We start from the raw sequence: 20230 nt of genomic DNA on the forward strand, positions 1-20230 counted from the left end.
TGTGGTTTTGTTTGGGAGACCCACACCCAATCAGCGTCCTTGGAAAAGACTGTGGAGAAGGATATGGGGCCCCAGACAGTGAGGCACACGCTGCCGCTCGCTTGCAAGGAAAGCCAGCCGCTTCTCAAACTGCTCGCTGAGTGCCGCTTCGCTCTCAACTAATCCCATTCTAGCAGCTTCAGTTGCTTCTCTTTTGCCAAACAATGCTTAGTTTTGACACCGCCATTAGCCTCATTTCCAGTGTTTCTCATGCTTTTGGCTCACACGACAATTTTAATATTTTTTTTTTTATGGTTGCTTTCTTCAAATGTTACTGGCTACACTTGTCCACTTTCTCAAGAACTTAAAATTTGGTGGGTTTGGAAAACTTAAGAAAACCATCCAATGGGAAAGGAGGGAGCCAGGAATTAGCTATTGATTTTCTGGCTGATTTAAATATGTCATGAGGCTTTTCTGATCGAAGAATCAAAATACAGGAATTTTATTTAAAAAAAAAATTGGGGGGGGGGGCAAATTAGTTAACCATGCTTGTCACCAAACTAGACTCCAGGAAGGGGCTATGTTCTACATCACGGGGGAGGTCAGTAAAATGTTAAAATGCTATGAAGTGGATACAGCTTCTTAGACTATAATTATAGTGGCTTTGAAGGTTTCATAAAGCAGCCTAGTTTCTAAAACCAGCAATTAAAACTGCAACAATTTCTTTATGTAATGGTACAGTTTATTTCATTTTTAACGAGAGGACAAAATGTTTAAAATTTGCAGTTTAAAACATGCACATTCACAAAAGGCCAATGACACATAACACTGCAGAGAACTGAATATTACTCAACTTTAATAACTACTTATAAAACACAGTGCATTGAACATCGAGATCAACAAACCTGAGAAAACTATAATCACAGATTCAACACTGTCCACTCATGCAGCGTCACGATTTCGACAGCAGTTTCAACAGGAATGGAGTTTCATGGAGCTGAAAATACTATTTTATCTTTAACGCAAACTTCAATTTTTTCCATAGTAGCTGCCTTCTGAGGCTGCCTTTTTTTTTGAACTTAATAAACTTGAAAATGTGAAAAATGAAGCTTGAAGTAGCTAAACAAACGACAGAAGTATTTACTGCATTTATGGCTTCTAGTCTAGAACCATGAAACACAAAAGTATTTTTTAAATATTCTGCTCACGTTTTTGCAAGAGCAGATTTACGTATGGAAAGTTGCTCTTCATTCAAAGTAAGCATGTATGAAATCTAGCTCTTTTTCCTACTTACAGGAGATTTATTTGCTGAGAAGTTTTGCGAGCTTTATTAAGAAAAGTTCTTAGAGGCAAGCTAAACAAAAGTTGCAATTAAATGTGTTCAAATTTGTTTGTAAAATAATTTACTTATTTAAAAAAGAGTGATGCAGAGAGCCAATTAATTTTTTCATCGAATATTAAATTCCAGGTAGGCCATGATAGAATTTTATAAGGCAGAAATAAACATCAAGATTTACAGCAGTAGCCATGCACTGGCCTAGGCCACTTTAAATATTAATTCATGCAAACCATAAACCTATCAGAAACACAGCTGCTTTCATACAGAAAATAAATCAAGGCGAAAAATGGAAAACATTTATTTCCTTTCCTTCAAAGTTTAACTTACATTCCATTTTAACAGCCACTGAAGGTTAATTAAAATGCAGCAAAGTATAACAGAGACTCACAAGTGACTTCAGTTATTTTAATGCAAGAAAAATCAGATTATGATCTCTTAGAGAAGGGTTATAGAAATGTTCATCATTAAAAAGCATTTATTAGGCACCGAGCTGCATGATATTACATGAATTTACAAAAAGAATTCCACAGATCTGGTCCACATGATATGAATGGGGTGGGCGTTTTCTCGATAAATTTTATAAATGGTTATTTATAAGATTATATATAGACTTATTAGATAAAATAAGTTTTAGAACCAAGAAGTGTCATAGGGCAACTGCACAAAAATATACACTGATGATCATTTAGCATGGTAATAATTAGGACATTGTTACAAATAATTTAAAAACTACAAATATACAATCTATTACTTTTAGACTAGCATTCATTTCCTGAAAGAACGTTTCAAATGACAAGTTATCAGTGACGTACAGTGCACACAATGCAGAACAGATTATCATGTGAGGTTCATATTTGTTATTTAGAATGCTAAACTGCAAAATTAAAATGTAAAATGTAATAATCAGAATAAATGATGATTTCTGGAATTCGCTTTCCCCCTGAACATTAAGAGGAATTACTGACTCCGTTCAATGACTATATAATTCATGTAAATGAATAATATTATTGAATAAGAATACACATTCACCTGACTTGATTAGAAAGAGGTTTTCCATTAACTTTGCAACACTGCTGAATCAGGCTCATGTCAGACACCGAATGGGGTGTAGGAGGGCAGGCAGCACGTAGATCATTTTAAATTTGCTACATTCCTGAGAAACACCCTTCTCCTGCTAACAATTTCTGCCAAATAGCATCTTTCTGGGTGTGAGCCACCAGTATATTTTTATATGTATATAGAAAACATTTAGAAAGTTCATGCTCAATATCACTGTGTACGATTCAACATTAAAGAAGCAACTCCCAGCTTTTCAATGTTAAATGAATGAGGATTTTTCTGCTGTTAAGTAGTATTTTCTGAATTGTAAACATTGTAAAGTGAGACGGTGTTAGCATTTGCCAAAGTCCCTATAAGGGACTTTTGAATTGAAGGGTATGTGTCCTTTATTTCAGAAAATACAAGTTAAAAGTCACTTCAGCTGTTTTAATCTTGGTAAAACTGTTACACTCCTCCCCCTCTTTGGAAGGTTAAAAATTCAGAGGGTTTTCTCTAACACTATAAACTCACTGCAACTACAAGGGTATGTTTTAAGTTTTACCAAGGAGGTCACTCCCTGCTGCCCAGCACCCTCTCTCACACAAGAAGCAAAGGAACTGACTTAATAATTAAAAAATAGAACTACGGGACAAGAAAGACTTCACTTAGCCATATTTCAGACCACAGTCTCATACATGAATTAACCATAGGTATTCTACTCACGTTGAAGAGCTCCATAGAAACAATCCATGTTTTAAGATAAAAATGAAACTTTTTTTTTTTTAACCAGAAGATTCTGTTCTATTATATTCATCATATTTTGGTATTAAAATTTGGGAGAAGGATGCCACTGATGAGGTGGAGGCCAAGGGAAGCATCTCTTGTCTGTAACCTAGATAAAGTGTTTCTCCAGAGGGATGGACCTCATTCTTGTGATTTGTGTGGTTTGACCCTGACTATCTACCACGGGGAGGCCCAGGAAAGCCGCTCGGAATATCCCTTCAGTAGACAAAAATCTGTGACTTCCGAGTTTTGAAGACGGTCTTAGACCCTTACACCTGTGGTCTTTCTAGGTGTTTCGATTCGCAATTTTCTTAACCTGAACCCCAGATGGAAACGGTCTAGGAAGTGAACTGTGTCAACTCCTTGCCCCCTTTAGAATTATGTATGTTATAACCTCTCTCCTTTCTAGAAAATGGGGGAGGCACACTTGTAACTAACTAAAAATACAGAGAAGGAAATGACATATCACCTAATTTTAAATCTAGATGAAGAAAAACGGTAAAAAAATGTGAAAATTTTCAACTTTAAGCAGTGACTTGGAAAATCACCTCTCCTTGCAATTCTAGTTGACCTTTTTTTTTTTTTTTTTAAAGAGGGAGTTCTACCTATTTTGCTGGTAAGTCCACGTAAAGGCAAACAGGCTTCTGAATAAAAGGCAAAAGTTTGCTTCAGTCTCTGAAGTGTATCTGAAAACTAGAATTCCTTTTTATTTTTTTTTAAACGAAAGCATCATTTTAAAAAGAGCATAGAAAACTGGTTGTGGTTTTTAAACAGCCCCTTCACCATTGATTGTTGGTAGCAAAACAGGCATTGTTCAGGAGATGACTTGGAAATGCTAAAAAAAAAAATTAAACTGAACATACATTTAAAAACATAGTAACAAAATCTACTTGTGATGAAGAGTGTCTCTGATCATCAAGTTATAGGCTTGAGTAAAATAGCTGTTTTTAAAAGGGAGGAATATGTACTACTTATTTGTCCCAATTAGCAGTGTGTGACTAATTTGGGGGAGCTCTTGACAAGCAAGCTGTGAAGTAATTCTCAGGTTTAAGTACAGGGGCGGTTACCAGAACATGGGGTGTGCTATGTACGGCAGTGGGCATCTCTAGCAGGAACTGGTAGAAAGAACCCAAACACAGGACAAAAGCCGAGCCTATGTACATTACAAAAGCCCATGCATTTATCCGACAGTGGTATTCCAAACATCTCCACGGAAGCACTGGGGAGCTCACATAAATATCTAAGCATAGTTTTCTTGAGAGAGAAAACATTAAGATAAAATGACAGCACTCCATCTTCAGCAGAAGCCAGATTTTTAGAAAAATCTAAATGATGAGGACCCCTCATCAGAAATGACAAAGACATACATACGGTTTAAAAATCAGTATAATGACAGAGTCACATAGCCACGTGTGCCTTCCAACGTGAACAAGTAAACAAGACAAACAACAAAGAAGCATTTGTAAGGCCAAAGGTGCAACACCACGGGTTTTAGTAGCAAATGCCTTGAAATACTCATTTTTGCAAATCACTCTTATATTTGAAAAGTCAAGCATGCAGATCTTACAGCAGAACTGGAGGTAAACTTTCTCTTAAATTTCTGGGCCAATGGCTACTGAATGAGAAATACACTTACTGAACGTCTTTGGCAAACATTTCTCGAGACAATTTTTGACACAAACACTTGTTAATGTCTTGTTTAGAAATTTTGCTCAGGAAGGTGAGTCAGTTCCTTAGAGAAGAGTGCTGGTTTTGGTTTTTTTTTTTTTTTTTTCCCAGCATATTCTGAAATCTAAGTCTGGATATCAAGAGTCCCTATAAATTATTACCACTTTAGAGTTTTCTCGTGGTTTGGTCACCTTGTGGTAGAGCCAATAAATCCCGTTAGTTACAGCCCCAGAGTAGCGGTATAAGAATACTGACCGAGTCTCAGTTTAAGAAAGCATTCTGGCAAGACACAAGGTCATTTTCAATTTCTGCTTACAAAGACTTAGCAAATACTTTAAAAAATCTGAAAGAGATGGTGTTACAGTAGAGTTGCACAGTGCTTATGTCTAATATACACGAATCTGACGGTCGATCAATGAGATGAGCTCAGATCCACTTTCGCCTTCCGGGACCAGACTAGAATTGGTCAGCAGATCCGGTAAGACCTGGGAACTCCCCTTTAGAGTCCTAGTAGCCCCTGCCTCACAGCCCCTGTCCCATCACCACTCCTCGGGTCTCTGCTTTGTGGTGTCGTATGCTCGAATCACCTCAGACTGTGACACGATTCCATTCTCATCTTGTGAGAAAGCATACCCATCTGTAAGTTACAGATAAAACAGAAATGATCATTGTCAGGTCACCGGGAATCTCTGTTATTCTGAGTGCAAAGGACTCATTTTTTAACTTAGGGCCCCTCTATGGCCCTCCTGCCTTCAAAAGCATGCGTGAAGACACTTTTTTTATGTCTGGAAAAGATGCCGATTCAACTGCACCACGAAGAGTGGGCTGACCGCAGGCTATCAGCTGACATTCTCTGAACTCTGGCCCCAGATGAATGAGCAGGTGCTCTCAAAACCCCCCTGCTCTCCTGTCTGCATCTCAAATCTAAGCCATCCAGTTTTTGCTTCCTGGCATTTGGGCGGGTAGAGGTGGGTGTCTAGTCTAGCAGGCACATATACTTCCATCCAGAGCAGAGGCATGAGACAGAAGAATAAAAGTGAGAAGGAGGCAGAGATAAACACCGCCACTGCCAGTACTGGAAAAGTCTTCGTCCTTGGGACGACACTGTCCTTGGCTCTCCATGTCTACAGATAAATTCCTTCATGCCCCAGCATGGCTGGGGACAAGCAACGGCCCCCAAAGGGGTCACATCTTTAGAAAAGGCCTCTTGAAGCATAAAAGGCAAAAGCATTAAACACGAGTATATATAAATGAAAATAAATTACATGTGGAAACAACATGAAACTAAAGATATATTACTAACACAAATACATTTACTACAGGGCTTTATATATTATATTCTTTTTTAGATCCTTGAAATGTTAAGAGGGCCTGATACCTAATAATTTCTTACAACTCGAAATATTCATAAATATTTTTGAAGTGGGGGAAATATATGTTTCACAGTGCTGTCCGAAAATGAAAAAACCCTTGCAAAGTTATTCAAGTCAAAAAGATAACAATACAGAGGGAGCTTTTAAGAGTTAAGATTTATTTCACTAGCTCTTTTTAAGATTTAAGGAAGCAAGGGGCATGTGGAAATATTATTTCTTCGAGTGAAAGCAGCAAGATTTGAAAATGTTTTGTCTTGTCTGCTGTAAGTGAGATGGCTGTGGCCAAAGGTTTCTCTGAACACCAGTTATTTCTGTAATGGGTCTCAAAGAAGCAAAACGGGCAAAAGGTATTAAGTTTAAATGGTTAAATATTCCTGCAGTCAAAATGCAGCTCTCATAAATGCTAGGGCAGAACAGCAGAGAATTTATTTACGAATCCGAACTCAGATACTTACGGAGCAGGTTTTGTTGTAATGATTCTGACCGGTACAAGTTCACATGGTTCTTCTTAAAGACGTTCTTGAGTAGTTGTGCTCTCTCCGTGAGGCTGCCGAGCAGGTGCAAATGTGTGAAATGAATTATCAACTCGGCAGAGACCCCACCGTGCCCACCAGACCACCACAGTGAGTTCGACTTAAACAAAAGGTTGCTTGAGAAGTCTGGAGTCTAGGGTTTCTTTTTACCCCACTTTCTCAGAGGACAAATGAGATTTAAAGTAGTTAGATGCTCTCAAGGCCAGTTTTTCCCATAGCTAAGGAGAGTTTTGTTCCCAATAATCCAGCCCAAAGATTTCCCCACCAACCCCCAGGTATCTTCAAGTCAAATGGGGATACAGACCCTGTACAATATGGTTAACAAGAAACACAAAGTCGGCCGTCAGGGTTATTAACTTCTAAAATCCTGGTTGACTTACTGAGTGCAGTCTAAGCATTGTATTTTTGGAATCATAGAAATTATTACCATAATCTTCCTCCTACTTTGCACATATTTTGGTGTAAAATAATAACTTTTTAGTTATGTAAAGAAATCCTCAAAATTACACAAAAAAGAAATTTCACAGACTCTTTCACTAGAAAAGTTCCATTACCACTCCAATATGGTATGAAATGTGTTCCTTAAAGTCATTAAAAAAAAAAAAAACAAACCAAAACCCTATTTCCAGAAAATACTAGGTAAAGTGATATGGAAAAATATTTATTTTTCAATAGACATTTAGAATAATCTCCACAGAAACAAATCCATGTAATTAATTATGTAACTTCTAAAAGCACACTGCAAGAAATAATGCATCTGTTTTTTTCCACTGCACGTAGAATGATGTCTCCCACAGTAGGAAGCCAATTATTTGTCAAATAAATGAATTCGAGCAGTAATTGTGAAATGCACTTTAAACATCACCAGTCCTCCCAATCATGCAATTTCTCTAGTGGTTGATTTCTAGAACTTTGCTTTGATATCAAAGAACATAATAAGCATAAAGAGCTACTAAGTAACCCACATGTGTTACAGCAAGTGTTTATGCAATTTTGTTTTAATCACTGGAATGGACTCAGTTGAAAAATTTCCTTCTTGTGTTTTTCCCACTATAAAAGTTTTAGTTAAATTGTTCTAAGTTATGTCAGTTCTGTATTTTGCCAAATTTTTTGAAATCCTGAAATGGAACCATTTTTATCATATACAAATAATAAAAATAAAAGGATCCTCTGCAGAAGGAACTCGGAATTACACAAACATTCAGGCTTTTGCTGAAGTAAAATATTTAGAAATGTTGACATTTCTACTTATCTTCGACACATATTTTTTAAAGTCTAGGGACGTTAATGGGTGTTTAGTAGACATAGTTCATTGTCACTGAGAATTAGCTACGTTAAGGCAACAAAGCTAATTAATCTAAAACTCTAGTGGTTTTGCAAATAGTCATAAACCTTGTTTTTGCCAGTGAAATAAACAGATATGGGGAGTGAGAAGGGACCATTTTTAGAGACACTTTTCTTGCTCTGTTCCTAAAATGATCTAACATTGCAGACCTGGGGACCCCAAGGAACTCTAAAATCTGTAACTGCTTTGAGGAAATTGGCAGCTTTAGCAGCAGGAGGTCTGATTTTGTTAGCAGAGCGTTGGGATGGGGTGCTGGGAAGTCTCTGGTGTGTACGATGGAAACGACCACAGACATCTAGAGGACGGCAATGTATCATTATGTAGCTTCTTCTTCCCCAGATACATTTTCCAGGTTTCAGGCTGGCCTTGCTACATGCATAACACTTTAATATTATAACATTGAATGTTAAGAAGGGGGACGTGAGAATTTTATCTTTCATATTATGAAACTTACATGTATAAGACAATGCAGGTCTGTTTTGTAATGGCTCATATGAGGCTATCCTTTTATTCAGCTGTTACATCTAGATCATGTCTAGTGTTCAAAAAAAAAAAAAGCAATAAGAAAGCTTCTTTCTCGGGAAAGGAGCGCAGTACTGGGGACAGAGAAAGGGCTTTGGAGTCTTAACTGTAATTCTGAGTCTGTTACTTATTAGCTGGGTCGCCTCGGGCAAACCTTTCTTGGTCCTCTCACATCCACAGGAGAAGGAAAACCCCTAATCACCTCCCCACCCCGCCCCCCACCAACGGTGGGATTTGGGAAATTGTATGGTTTCTACCATAGAGACTGACACTTAGGAGGGAAGCACTCAATGAACGCTAGTCCTTTCTGCCTTTACCCCTCTCCTAGCTTGCAAGGAATTGATCATATAAAAAAATCAACGAGAACAGAGATCATCTCAAAACAGGAGATAACTTTGTGAGGATCCTTTCTGATACCTTGGTTTAGAGTCAACATCAGCTCCACACATGATGTCTTTTGCTGTGTATGAGTTTTAATTTACAATGCCCCCACTCCATATTCCCAGGTAGGAAAACTACTAGGTTTCTGTTGTTTTTTTTCCCTTGAGCTATGCTGAACCTCTTGCTTCAGTGCCCCTAGGGCAGAGTCCCTCCTATGAAATAGAAATGCCATTCACAGGAGGGTGCTTAATAAATAATAAGTGATGATGATTGAATTTCTCTAGCCTTATCCTACCTTTTGGGAACTGCTCATCATTTCAGAATTATGTAGTTCTAGGTCCTTGATATTTATAGGTACTGCTGTTACTCTCAAGTCACATTACATAGTATATTGGGAACATGTTAACCTTAATAGACACGTTAGAAGTTCAGTTTTTCTTGAATAGCTTAACACTGGGACAAGAAGGAAAAGACTTTAAAGAACCTTCTCATTAAAACCCCACCATAATCACGACTCTTAGTCAGTAGTGTTAATTTTGTGCTGACTTTCATTTACATACCAAGCTGTGCAAGGTCTAAATTTGTTCAATGCAGTAATTAAAGTATCACTTAAATACTGTTACCTTATTTCCAAGCTTATTTCTAAGTTGAAATGTTCCAACTTAGATATTTGGTAGCAGTAAGGTATTGTAATGTTTTAAAATAATAATTTTATTATTTAATAATTAAATTAATAATTTTAAATCATTAATTTTAATGTTTTAAAATAATAATTCTATTTAGAAATACTAAGTATAGGTAAAAACCCATTTACTGTTCTAGAACACATTGTCTGAAGGTATTTTCAGTTATTTTTGAAAAGTGGTAAATTTGCAATTGTTTTGGTGTTGGGTTGGCAAGCTATTCTGGTGGAGTCATTAAAATGGATCTCTAGAAAGTAAGGGTAGAGTTCTATTTAGTAATGGCTGCTGAAGTTTTGCTGGCATAGGTTTACAGTGATATATAAAAAATTATGACTCTCCTCCTATTTGCCTGTCTGTAAAATGCTGTGTTTCCCACACTCATGAAAGACATCCATAGGTAACTGTCTTGTCTCCCATGAGCCCAGTGTCTACAATTCCTTATTTTAAAGCATTAGGTTTTTGAATTCACTTTTGTTTTTGTTATTGTTTTGTTTTAGAAAAGGTAAGATGTTATAATTTATAGATGTAATGCCCCCCCAATGAGATCCAAGAGGACTATATCCCAAAAAATTTTTATTTCTGCTATAAAGTATATGTTTACATTATAGAAAATATAAACACTATGAATGCCTTTATATTTATAGAACAAATGGTTTAGGTTTTTTCCCCAGCAAATGTTTGCTATAAACCTATGGGAAAAAAATCGAATTTCAAAAGTTTTTTTTTTTTTTTTTTCATTTTGAAATTGTAGATGCTATGCTCCCTAGTGTTGGAGCCTATCCACAAAAACAGGGTTTCATACCATATGAGGTGTTTTCTTTTTTTTTTTATTTAAATTCAATTAGCCAACATATAGTACATCATTAATTTCAGATGTAGTTTTCAACAATTATTCAGTTGCCTATACACCCAGTGCTGTGATGTGATGAGCACTGGGTGTTATATAAGTTGTTTTCTTAGCCAAAAATAGTAAGCCATCGCTACACAAAGATCAGAGGTAAGGCTTGCATTTATTGTCCCAATATTTAGACTTAAACTGATTTCTACCATAACCCAAGGTTCAAAAAGCAATATATTGTACTTAGATGATGAAATACATCCCCCCCCAATTTCAGTATAAAATTGGAATAAATGTATCTAATTCACTGGATAATATGGTCAGTGATATACTATTTCTAAGACTTTTAACCAAAATGTTACAATTTTGCACATCAGTAAACATGAGAAATAAATGGTTGTAAATGCTAGTCTGGACACAGTGCTTACAAGTCCGAATTTCTCTGACACAGTGCTCAGAGGAGATTGAAAAAAATGGGGGGATGATCAATTTACAAGACTGCATTGTTCTATCTATGATGAAGTAAACCAGTGTTACTCTGGACATGACTCATTTGGGAAGTGTAACCTATATAATTCTATGCTCTTATGTATCGTATTTTTATTTAACTACCCATGGGTCAGTCATCTCTTTACCACCCACTACTCAGTCATCCTTTCACCTACTCATTCATTCATTCCTCTGTTCATTCTCTGGACCCTTCAATCACCCATTCGATAAATATTTATCAAGTGCTACTGTGTTCCTGGGTCTGTGCTAGGTGTTGGGTTGCAGGTAAGACTAAAAAGGAAGCCTTTCCTTCAAGGCGCTCACATCTAGTATGATGTGTTTGTTTATAAACACATCATAATACAATGCAGTAAGTATAATTATAGAAGCATAAAGAGCTCAGAGAGCAGAATGGGAATTAATGTTATCTCAGAAAAGGTAAGGTGATGCACCTGAGTTGAGGTTTGAAAACTAGGAATTGGACTGCCCCAACTATGGGGGGGGGGGGATATCAGCTTTTTGACAAGGGAACAGCATTTGCAAAGACTGGGAGGCAGAAAAAAACACGGTATTTTGGAACTAAAATAAGTCTGATATCACTTGACTACACAGAAATCACAATTTCTTTCTCTTTGAAAATATAGATAAGATTAGCTACCTTTTTTGAAATTTTACATCAATCTCATTCTCCAAGTCTCCTAAAATAATCCTGGCAGTGGGGTGCCTGGCTGGCTCAACTGGTAGAGCATGCGACTCTTGATCTCGGGGTTGTGAGTTTGAGCCCCATGCTGGGTATAGGGATTACTTAAAAATAAAGTCTTGAAGGAAAACAATCCTGGCAGTAAAACCAATCTGACAATTCCCAACTGCTCTAGGATGTCACTGTTTCGCATGAAGATTTTTCCAATGAGTTGCTGTTTTTCTTCCTTTACAGATCCCTTCTCTTCTCTCCCCCACCAGCCATCATCCAGCAGGAAGGCACTGTGGTCACCATCCTTCTGGTTATGGATGGGCAGCAACAGCAACATGGGGTATGTGTTATACCACGGGTTTTCATCTGTGGCCTTAAGCTAAGAGCTAACGCATTTCTGAGTTCTTGAGAAAAGCTGAACAGCTATTTTAGGCAAATAAGGCAACAGCAGGAAATTTGTCTGATGCACTTGCTATGGAAAAGCTGGTCATTTATGGTGGAATCCACTATATTCCTTTCAGGCTCTCTCTATCTTTTTAAGTAATCTCTATACCCAACATGGAATTCGAACTCACAACCTGGAGATCAAGAGCTGCATGTTCTACCTACTGAGATAGCCAGGGGCCCCCTCATTCAATCATTCATTTATTGTTATTTTTAAAAATATTACTGTATCTATTTTTTTTAAATTAACATATACTGTATTATTTGTTTCAAGGGTATAGGCCTATGATTCATCAGTCTTACACAATTCACAGCACTCCCCATATCACATACCCTCCCCAATGTCCATCACCCAGCGACCTTCAGCTTGTTTCCTGAGATTAAGAGTCTCTTATGATTTGTCCCCCTCTCTGGTTTCATCTTGTTTCATTTTTCTCTCCCTTCCCCTATGATTCTCTGTCTCGTTTCTCAAATTCCTCATATAAGTGAGATCATATGATACCTGTCTTTCTCTGATTGACTTATTTCGTTTAGCATAATACCCTCTAGTTCCATCCATGTCATTGCAAATGGCAAGATTTCATTTTTGATGGCTGCATAATATTCCATTGTGTGTGTGTGTGTGTGTGTGTGTGTGTGTGTGTGTGTACATACCACACCTTCTTTATCCATTCATCTGTTGATGGACATCTAGGTTCTTTCCATAGTTTGGCTATTGTGGACATTGCTGCTATGAACATTGGGGTGCATGTGTCCTTTCAGATCACTACATTTGTATCTTTAGGGTAAATACCCAGTAGTGCGATTGCTGGTCATAGGGTAGCTCTATTTTCAACTTTTTGAGGACCCTCCATACTGTTTTCCAGAGTGTTTATTCATTTATTTTTTTAAGATTTATTTATTTTAGAGCTAGGAGTGAGAGTAGGAGGAGGGGCAGAGGGAGAAGGAAAAGCAGACTCCCCCCTAAGCAGGGAGCCCTGATGCTGGGTTTGATTCCATGACCTTGAGCTCATGACCTGAGCCAAAATCAAGAGTCAGATGCTTAATCAACTGAGCTACCCAGGTGCCCCTCTGACTTATTATTATTATTTTTTTTTATTGATGGGGAATACCTTCATCACAGAATCATTGAATCTTTAGGACCAAGAGGTCACTACAGCAGAACCTCAGTGTGGGTTTAGGAATCACTGAAGTCACCTATAATATACGAAAAACCAGGAGAACTAAACATCCCATGCGGGGCCTAACTAAAGTTTATGAACATACTTACAAATATAAGGAATTGACTCCTAAGGGTATTAATAGTAACAGTAATAGTTCTTTCCCTAATAGTTGTCAGTAAATAGTTTTATTCACAAGTTTGTAAGCTAGGATCCTAGCACATCCTTTTTACAGCTAGAGTGAAAGAGAGAAAAATTGACTGAGGGACACTTGGGCCAGACAATGGACGCGTAGACGTTTAGGTGAAGGGACAGAGATGAGGGGAAGGTAGAGTGAGAAGAATTCTCATAACTTTGAAAGTAGGTGTTATCATTTCCATCCTACACACAGGGGCACTGACAGAGAGTGGTCAAGAACACTGTCAGGCTGGTAGAGGCTGTTTTTGCTGCTGTCTCCAAAGGGGCTCCGGAAGGTGCTTTGTGACTTCCGACTGAGAACTTACTCTAAGTCCCAGTTTCCTCATCTGGAATGAATGGGGTGACTAACTCGCACAGGACTGTTTCGGGGAGTCCCACGCAACAGTGTAGATGGCGGGATACGCGCATCACCTACATGTAGTGAGCGCTCGAGACACAATGGTCTCTGCCCTTTACGGAGGGGCGCGGACTGGTGTGTGAGTGACCAGTGCCCCCCCGGCCTCAGGCAACTGAGGAAGGCTGGAAGCCAAGGTCTCAGCTTGAGTTCCTGGTCTGAGACTCACTGAACTGTGTCAGACCGAGTAACAATAGCAAATCGTGATGACAGTGACAGACACGGGAGCAAAGCATTTCCTCTGGTGTAGACAAAACCTGAGCTCACGGTAGTGTGACTGAAACTGGTATTATCTTCCCAATTGTGTTCTATCATAGACTGTGTTCAAACACTTTTTAATTTCTTTCCCACAGTGCTTTGTGAATGCGGTCAATTTGATTAGGTTTCTGACCCTATTGTGGGGGGGGGGGTGGTAGTGAGCCAGGGACTTGGAAGACATAATTCACCTCATAGGTGACACACGCCCAGGTCAGTTCTGAATACGTGCTAAGTGTTACTATTGTGCACGGGGCTCTAGATCAAGCTCTGATTTTCACTGTTATTTTATTACGGATACTGTTTCAAGCTGAAAGACTTTTTTCCTCTTTTATTTTAATAATACAATAATATTTGTGACGACCATTTATTTAAAGCTCATTAAGAACAAGACACCAAGATACCAGCTTTATCGATTATATCTTATTTAATTCTAGAAACTAGCCATTGGAAGTATTATTATCCCCATTTTATAGATAAGAACACTGAGCCTCAAGAGCACTGAGCGACTGGGCTAAGGTCACGACATAGCTTAGTGGCTTCGCGAATGAGAGACTGGATTTGAGTCCACAACTCTCTGATTCTAGAATAGGTCATTGACCCTGCCAGCTCCATGTTACGTGATAAATGTTAAGTTTTAGCCCTTATTTCTAACCCTAGTAAAACACAGAGTTCACTTGGGAAAGAGCAAAAAAGTATTTTACCTTTTTCCCAGCACAACTGCCCCTGGGTCTTGGGATTTCGCTTCCAGCTCCTGAACTTCGTCTACTAATGTTTTAAAAGCAGTCCTCCTGATCCTGGGGGGAGGGGCGGGGGGGGGGATTCACACGTAAATCTTTGTGTGAAGATGTAACACTTTACAAAATTGGGTTGTTATCGTGCTGCTAGGTACAATAGTAACCAGAGAATGGGCAATCATTTTTCAATAGAATTCACAAAATCATAGTAATTTTGAGCATTATGTAATTATAGAAACAAGTCTTAAAAGGCATGCTTTAGTTTTATAATATTAAAACTCTCATAGTTGTTAAATAAGCATCATGTAATTAACTTTAATGATATCTTTTTTTTTGTGGGAAGAGGTAACATTTCAAAACTGACAATCCTTGAGAAAAATTAGTAGTTTTAATTTCTTTCATGCTATAGTGCATATAGGCTTTGAAACAGGCAGGCAAACCACTCCCACCCCCCGCCAACTCTTGTTCATCCATAAAACAAATACATGTTTTGAGATAACAAAATTTTCTTCTTTCTTGAATGGAATTTCGAAGCTGATTTCTAAGAATGTACTCTCTAATATTAATTGAAACTACTTGCTTTCCTTCTCATTGTTTTTAGACTAATTTCCTAATTCCTCAATCACTCATTTCTTCTTTATTTACATATGCAGAATTAATTAACAGTCGTAATTCCTACTTGGTAAACTGTACATTCTCGACCTGATGTTACAACTGGAGAAGTCTCAGGAGTAACATGGATCTGTATTTTGATGTATACAACTGAGTACTATACTTACACCTTGTACACCACGTCAAGAAGCAAAGATACCACCGGGATAAACAACAGGCCCATCCAGAAGACGCCAGAACTAAACAACATGGCAGCCTGAGTAAATGATCAGAAACAACACTGCTTTAATAACCAAGACATACATCATTCATGTTCAGTTTTTATATGATTTTAAGTAAAATAATTAAAACTCACTCTGCAAGAGGATATACCATGACTTCAAATCCAACCTTGTGCACAATTTGGAATTAAAAGCCAAATGTGTTAAAACGTGTCTTTACTACATTAATTCCCCCCCCCCTTAAGCAGCTAATACAGCAAGGTTTTATCATGTGCCAAATATTTTCATACTTTCATGTGAGATTTTTATTACTGTGGTCAGTTCACGGAGTAATAAACGTTGACCTTCTCTTACAATTTAGAATATCAAAATCAAGTTTTTGTAGCAAGTTTCAAATATACTCTGGCTTCCATTCTCTTGTAATGTGTAAAATAAATCCTAGCTGGAGACTAAATTTACTATTCCTGGCAAAATAATTAACTTTTGTTAAATATAACATATTAAAAAATCATCCACATAAAACAATACAGTATAATCAAATTAAGATATCTATGATATTAGGCAGAATAATCTTAATTTTTGTTCAAGAATTTACATAACTTGTATCAGTACGTCCTATTACTGTAAAAGTCAAACCAAGTATGCAGTGTGCAAAACCCAAATAACGGCATATTAAAAATCATTCTAATCACTCGTTTGTATTAAATACTAAATCACTATATCAGAATCTTTTAGGTTGCAAAGAAAATGATTCTATGGTTAAAAATTAAAATAAATCTATTAGCTCTTTGCAATTAGAACAAAAATCCCTGGGTGCCTGGGTGGCTCAGTGGGTTAAGCCGCTGCCTTCGGCTCAGGTCATGATCTCAGAGTCCTGGGATCGAGTCCCGCATCGGGCTCTCTGCTCAGCAGGGAGCCTGCTTCCCTCTCTCTCTCTCTCTCTCTGCCTGCCTCTCCGTCTACTTGTGATCTCTCTCTGTCAAATAAATAAATAAAATCTTTAAAAAAAAAAAAAAAGAACAAAAATCCCTCTGTATGTAATTAGATCCACAGAGTTAAAAGGAATATGTCATACAATAAAACCAAAAGAAATATCTTGTTTTACTTTGAGGCTATTTGTTTACCAGAATAAATTTGCAGTGCCTGTTTAAGTGCATAAATGTATTGATATAACTCCATTAGAAAGCAGCCAACTAATGCAAACACCATTTACACTCTGCTTAAATTCATAAGGATTTTTTTTTTTTTTAAACCAGGTGTGGTTCAGGAATTAAAGATGGCCTAGAGTTTAATTCTTACAGGCTAATACACAGTTACATGTTACAGTCCTAATCAATCAATCCTTATCTAATACAAAGATTATTCATTTTGAGATCACCTATTCATCTTGACTTTCAACTGAGGACCAGGAACTCGCTTAATTTTTTTTGTTTTTTTCATTAACATGGGCTCATTGACATAGACGGTCAGCTCAAGGATGCTATGGACTTTCCCCCCTTATATAGGATTAAAAAACTCTGAAGCATGTTTAAAGTAAAAACATACTACTACAAAAGAATTTCAGAAAATAAATGTGGCCACGTGGATTCAGTGAAATAGCACCTATTTTCTAGACACCAACAAGACGAAAAGTATTCACATAAAAGTCACTTTATTTTATAAGCAAAACATGATCTTCAACATGTTTGCTGACATCTTCAATAGTGAAAACCAACAATTACAATGTAATAGGAAATGTCTATCAAATCATTGGGTTTTGTTTAGATTGAAGGAAGCTTTTTAGTGAGGTAACAACTGCAAACACACACACACACACACACACACACACACACACACACACACCCATCAAAACAAAAAATAAACAAACAAACAAAAAAACCCCACACCAAAAAAACCCCACAAAAAACCAGACCACATTTCTTTTTCCTTCTCGGGGGAAAAGGCAGATAAGATTTTAAGTCCCACAACTGAAAATGCCTCCTTTGCTTGGCGTAATTTTAATCTATTTTAATTTAGGGGCAAAAGAAGAAAGATTTATGCTTGCCTTTGCCACCTTGTATTAGATGTCGCTGGTGGAAAGGCAAACGTGGTGTGGAGACTCTGGGCTGCTAATTCTGACCATTGTGATGTTAACTATGAATGGGGAACAACGGGCGCCCACTATTCAGTCCACCAGCCTTTGGCTTTACAAATGAACAACATGAATTGAGGGGAAAAAAGTTTTTCTGCATCATATCTGAAAGCCTGTCAGATTTTTTTTTTCTTTTGCAGAGTTAATCCAAACCTAAAAGATTTAAAGCCGACATTCGCATTAAAGACAGAGTCTCTTTGTATTTTTTGGAAGAAGAGGGGGGAGAAAAAAAATAAAATCCCACAGAGGCATTTCCTTCCTTTCTGTACAAGAAAGCTCCCCCTCCGGCTGGAGAGACCATTTTTGTCTCTAACTTTTCACATCTCGCCACTCGCAGGCAGGTCAGCTGGGGGAAAAGCGCCTGATCCCTGCAGACAATGCTGGTAACAGGAGCAGCCTGTTCGGCCGGGCTCGGACTCCCTCCGAGAGCGGTTTGTAAATTGCTCCGAACGTGGGAGACTGGTGGGCCCTGCCAAGCGGCCCCCACGGCCCCCTCCTCGAGGCCCTGTGAAACCAAATGGAATCTGCCACAAAAGTGGCTCCCAGGGGACTTGAGTCTCCGCAGAGCCGGAAGGTGGAGGGCACAGGCCTGCGCGGGGAACAAGAAGCGCTTGTCTCGGGCCGTCCGACCACGCGGGCTTCCAAAGTGAACTCACGCGGCCGGGAAAACGCAGGTTGCGGAGGAAAGAGGAGGCATGGTTGGGAAACTTGGTGTGAACTCGCAGAGAAAGCACATTTGAGAAAACACCAGCGTCTCTGCATCTGAGGCCACGGGGCTTGACTGGCTAAGAGGGGCTTTCCTTCTGACCCACAGGAGGTGGTCCCCTAGCACCTACTTCCCACACCAGGGAGAAACACTTCTTCCCCATCAGGGCGCCCAAGTTCAGTCTTGTAGGAGAGGGACTTTAAATGTGCTACCTGTCTACCCCAGCTTAGGGTCCAGGTTCTTTCCTCTACCCTGCCTTTTCAACATTAAATGTCAGACTGGTGCACTATGACTCTTAGTCCTCAGACTATCTCCTTGGGCCCTGATGGGAGCAGGACTGATCATAAACAGCCCTGAGTAGTCCTGGCACTGCCCTCCCTTCCCAGCTCTCACACTCCTCCGGGGACAGGACGTAACTCTGCTTCCTCAGCTGGAAAGTAGACTAAGAATTAAACCACATGCTGTTTGGAGAGGAGCTCCTTTTACTAAAGACACTGATTAACAACCTTTTCCTTCTTCACTTAGTTTTCAAATTTCTTAAAATACCTAGATATTGGGGCGCCTGGGTGGCTCAGTGGGTTAAGCCGCTGCCTTCGGCTCAGGTCATGATCTCAGAGTCCTGGGATCGAGCCCTGCATAGGGCTCTCTGCTCAGCAGGGAGCCTGCTTCCTCCTCTCTCTCTGCCTGCCTCTCTGCCTGCTTGTGATCTCTCTGTCAAATAAATAAATAAAATCTTAAAAAAAAATACCTAGATATTTCTTTCTAGTGATCTCTTCTATGAGCTTCAAGGAAGGACTTTTTTTTTTTTTTTTTTAAGGAAGGACATTTTTGACACAGTATCAAAATTCAGTATAAGTCAGCTTGTAAATGTCACAATGTATGTTCATCTCAAGACTGAAACTGACCAAGGTAAGGGACCACTAGTAAGTTGCCATTCATCTCTATTTGTTAATTTAGGAACTGGAGACAAATTATCTTTTTCATAAAAATTATTAGACAGTCTGGGCATAATAATTTAGGAAGGGAAAATTATTCAGAAAACAGTGCTGTAAATCTTGCTTAGTTGTTTTGCAGAGGAGCAGGAGGACAGCAAGATAAATTAATATAAATTCCAGGGAGGTGAAGAGTTCATGTCAATAATTACAAAAAAACCAAGGAGTGATTATTAAGTGTCTAGATAAGGCTTTATAAAAGGGCTTTTTAAGCTTAAGAACAGTAAAACAAAACCTAAAGTTATAAGAAGAAATGTTTTAAAGAATGGATTCATAAAAATGTCTAAGTTCTCCATGTTCTAAAAGAACATAACTAGAAAGTAAATGATAAACAAGAAACTGGAGAATGAATGACTGCCACAAATATATGAAATTCTGCATTCATACTGGATTATAAAAATAGACCATTTATCTTCATAAGAACAGCTAAGGTCCCAATAAATAGGCAGAAGACCAGAGAAGGTATTCACAAAAGCAGCAACAAGTAATCAATAACATGGGAAAGTGTTGCGCCTCTGTGTAGTCATAGAAACACTACAGATTATATCAGATTGAAACAATTCACTATCACAGTTGGTGTGGGAGAAATAGCTCTTTGTAATAATTTATATTCCTACTGGCGATATACTCGCCTTTGGGGAAAGTATTTGGCAATGTGCCTCAAAGATATAAACATTCATTCCTGTTAATTTGATAATTTAATTTCTGGAACTATGTG

The 20230-nt window shown here is 38.2% G+C and overlaps 1 protein-coding gene across 4 annotated transcripts in view; it reads right to left on the reverse strand.

Moving 5' to 3' along the window:
* Positions 1-699: 699 nt before the first annotated feature.
* Positions 700-20230, reverse strand: part of ATP8A1 (ATPase phospholipid transporting 8A1) — a 231369-nt gene continuing 211838 nt past the window's right edge. For all 4 annotated transcript variants that reach the window (XM_047719196.1, XM_047719195.1, XM_047719198.1 and 1 more), the window contains 4 exons: positions 15630-15718; positions 14818-14910; positions 6636-6727; positions 700-5444 (listed from right to left, as the gene is read on the reverse strand). In XM_047719196.1, the coding sequence (XP_047575152.1) occupies positions 5347-5444; positions 6636-6727; positions 14818-14910; positions 15630-15718 (372 nt within the window). In that variant the 3' untranslated portion in view covers positions 700-5346. The remainder of the gene's footprint in view (positions 5445-6635; positions 6728-14817; positions 14911-15629; positions 15719-20230) is intronic.

This window comes from Lutra lutra, chromosome 2 (genome assembly GCF_902655055.1).
Source record: "Lutra lutra chromosome 2, mLutLut1.2, whole genome shotgun sequence".
NCBI classification, from domain to species: Eukaryota; Metazoa; Chordata; class Mammalia; order Carnivora; family Mustelidae; genus Lutra; species Lutra lutra.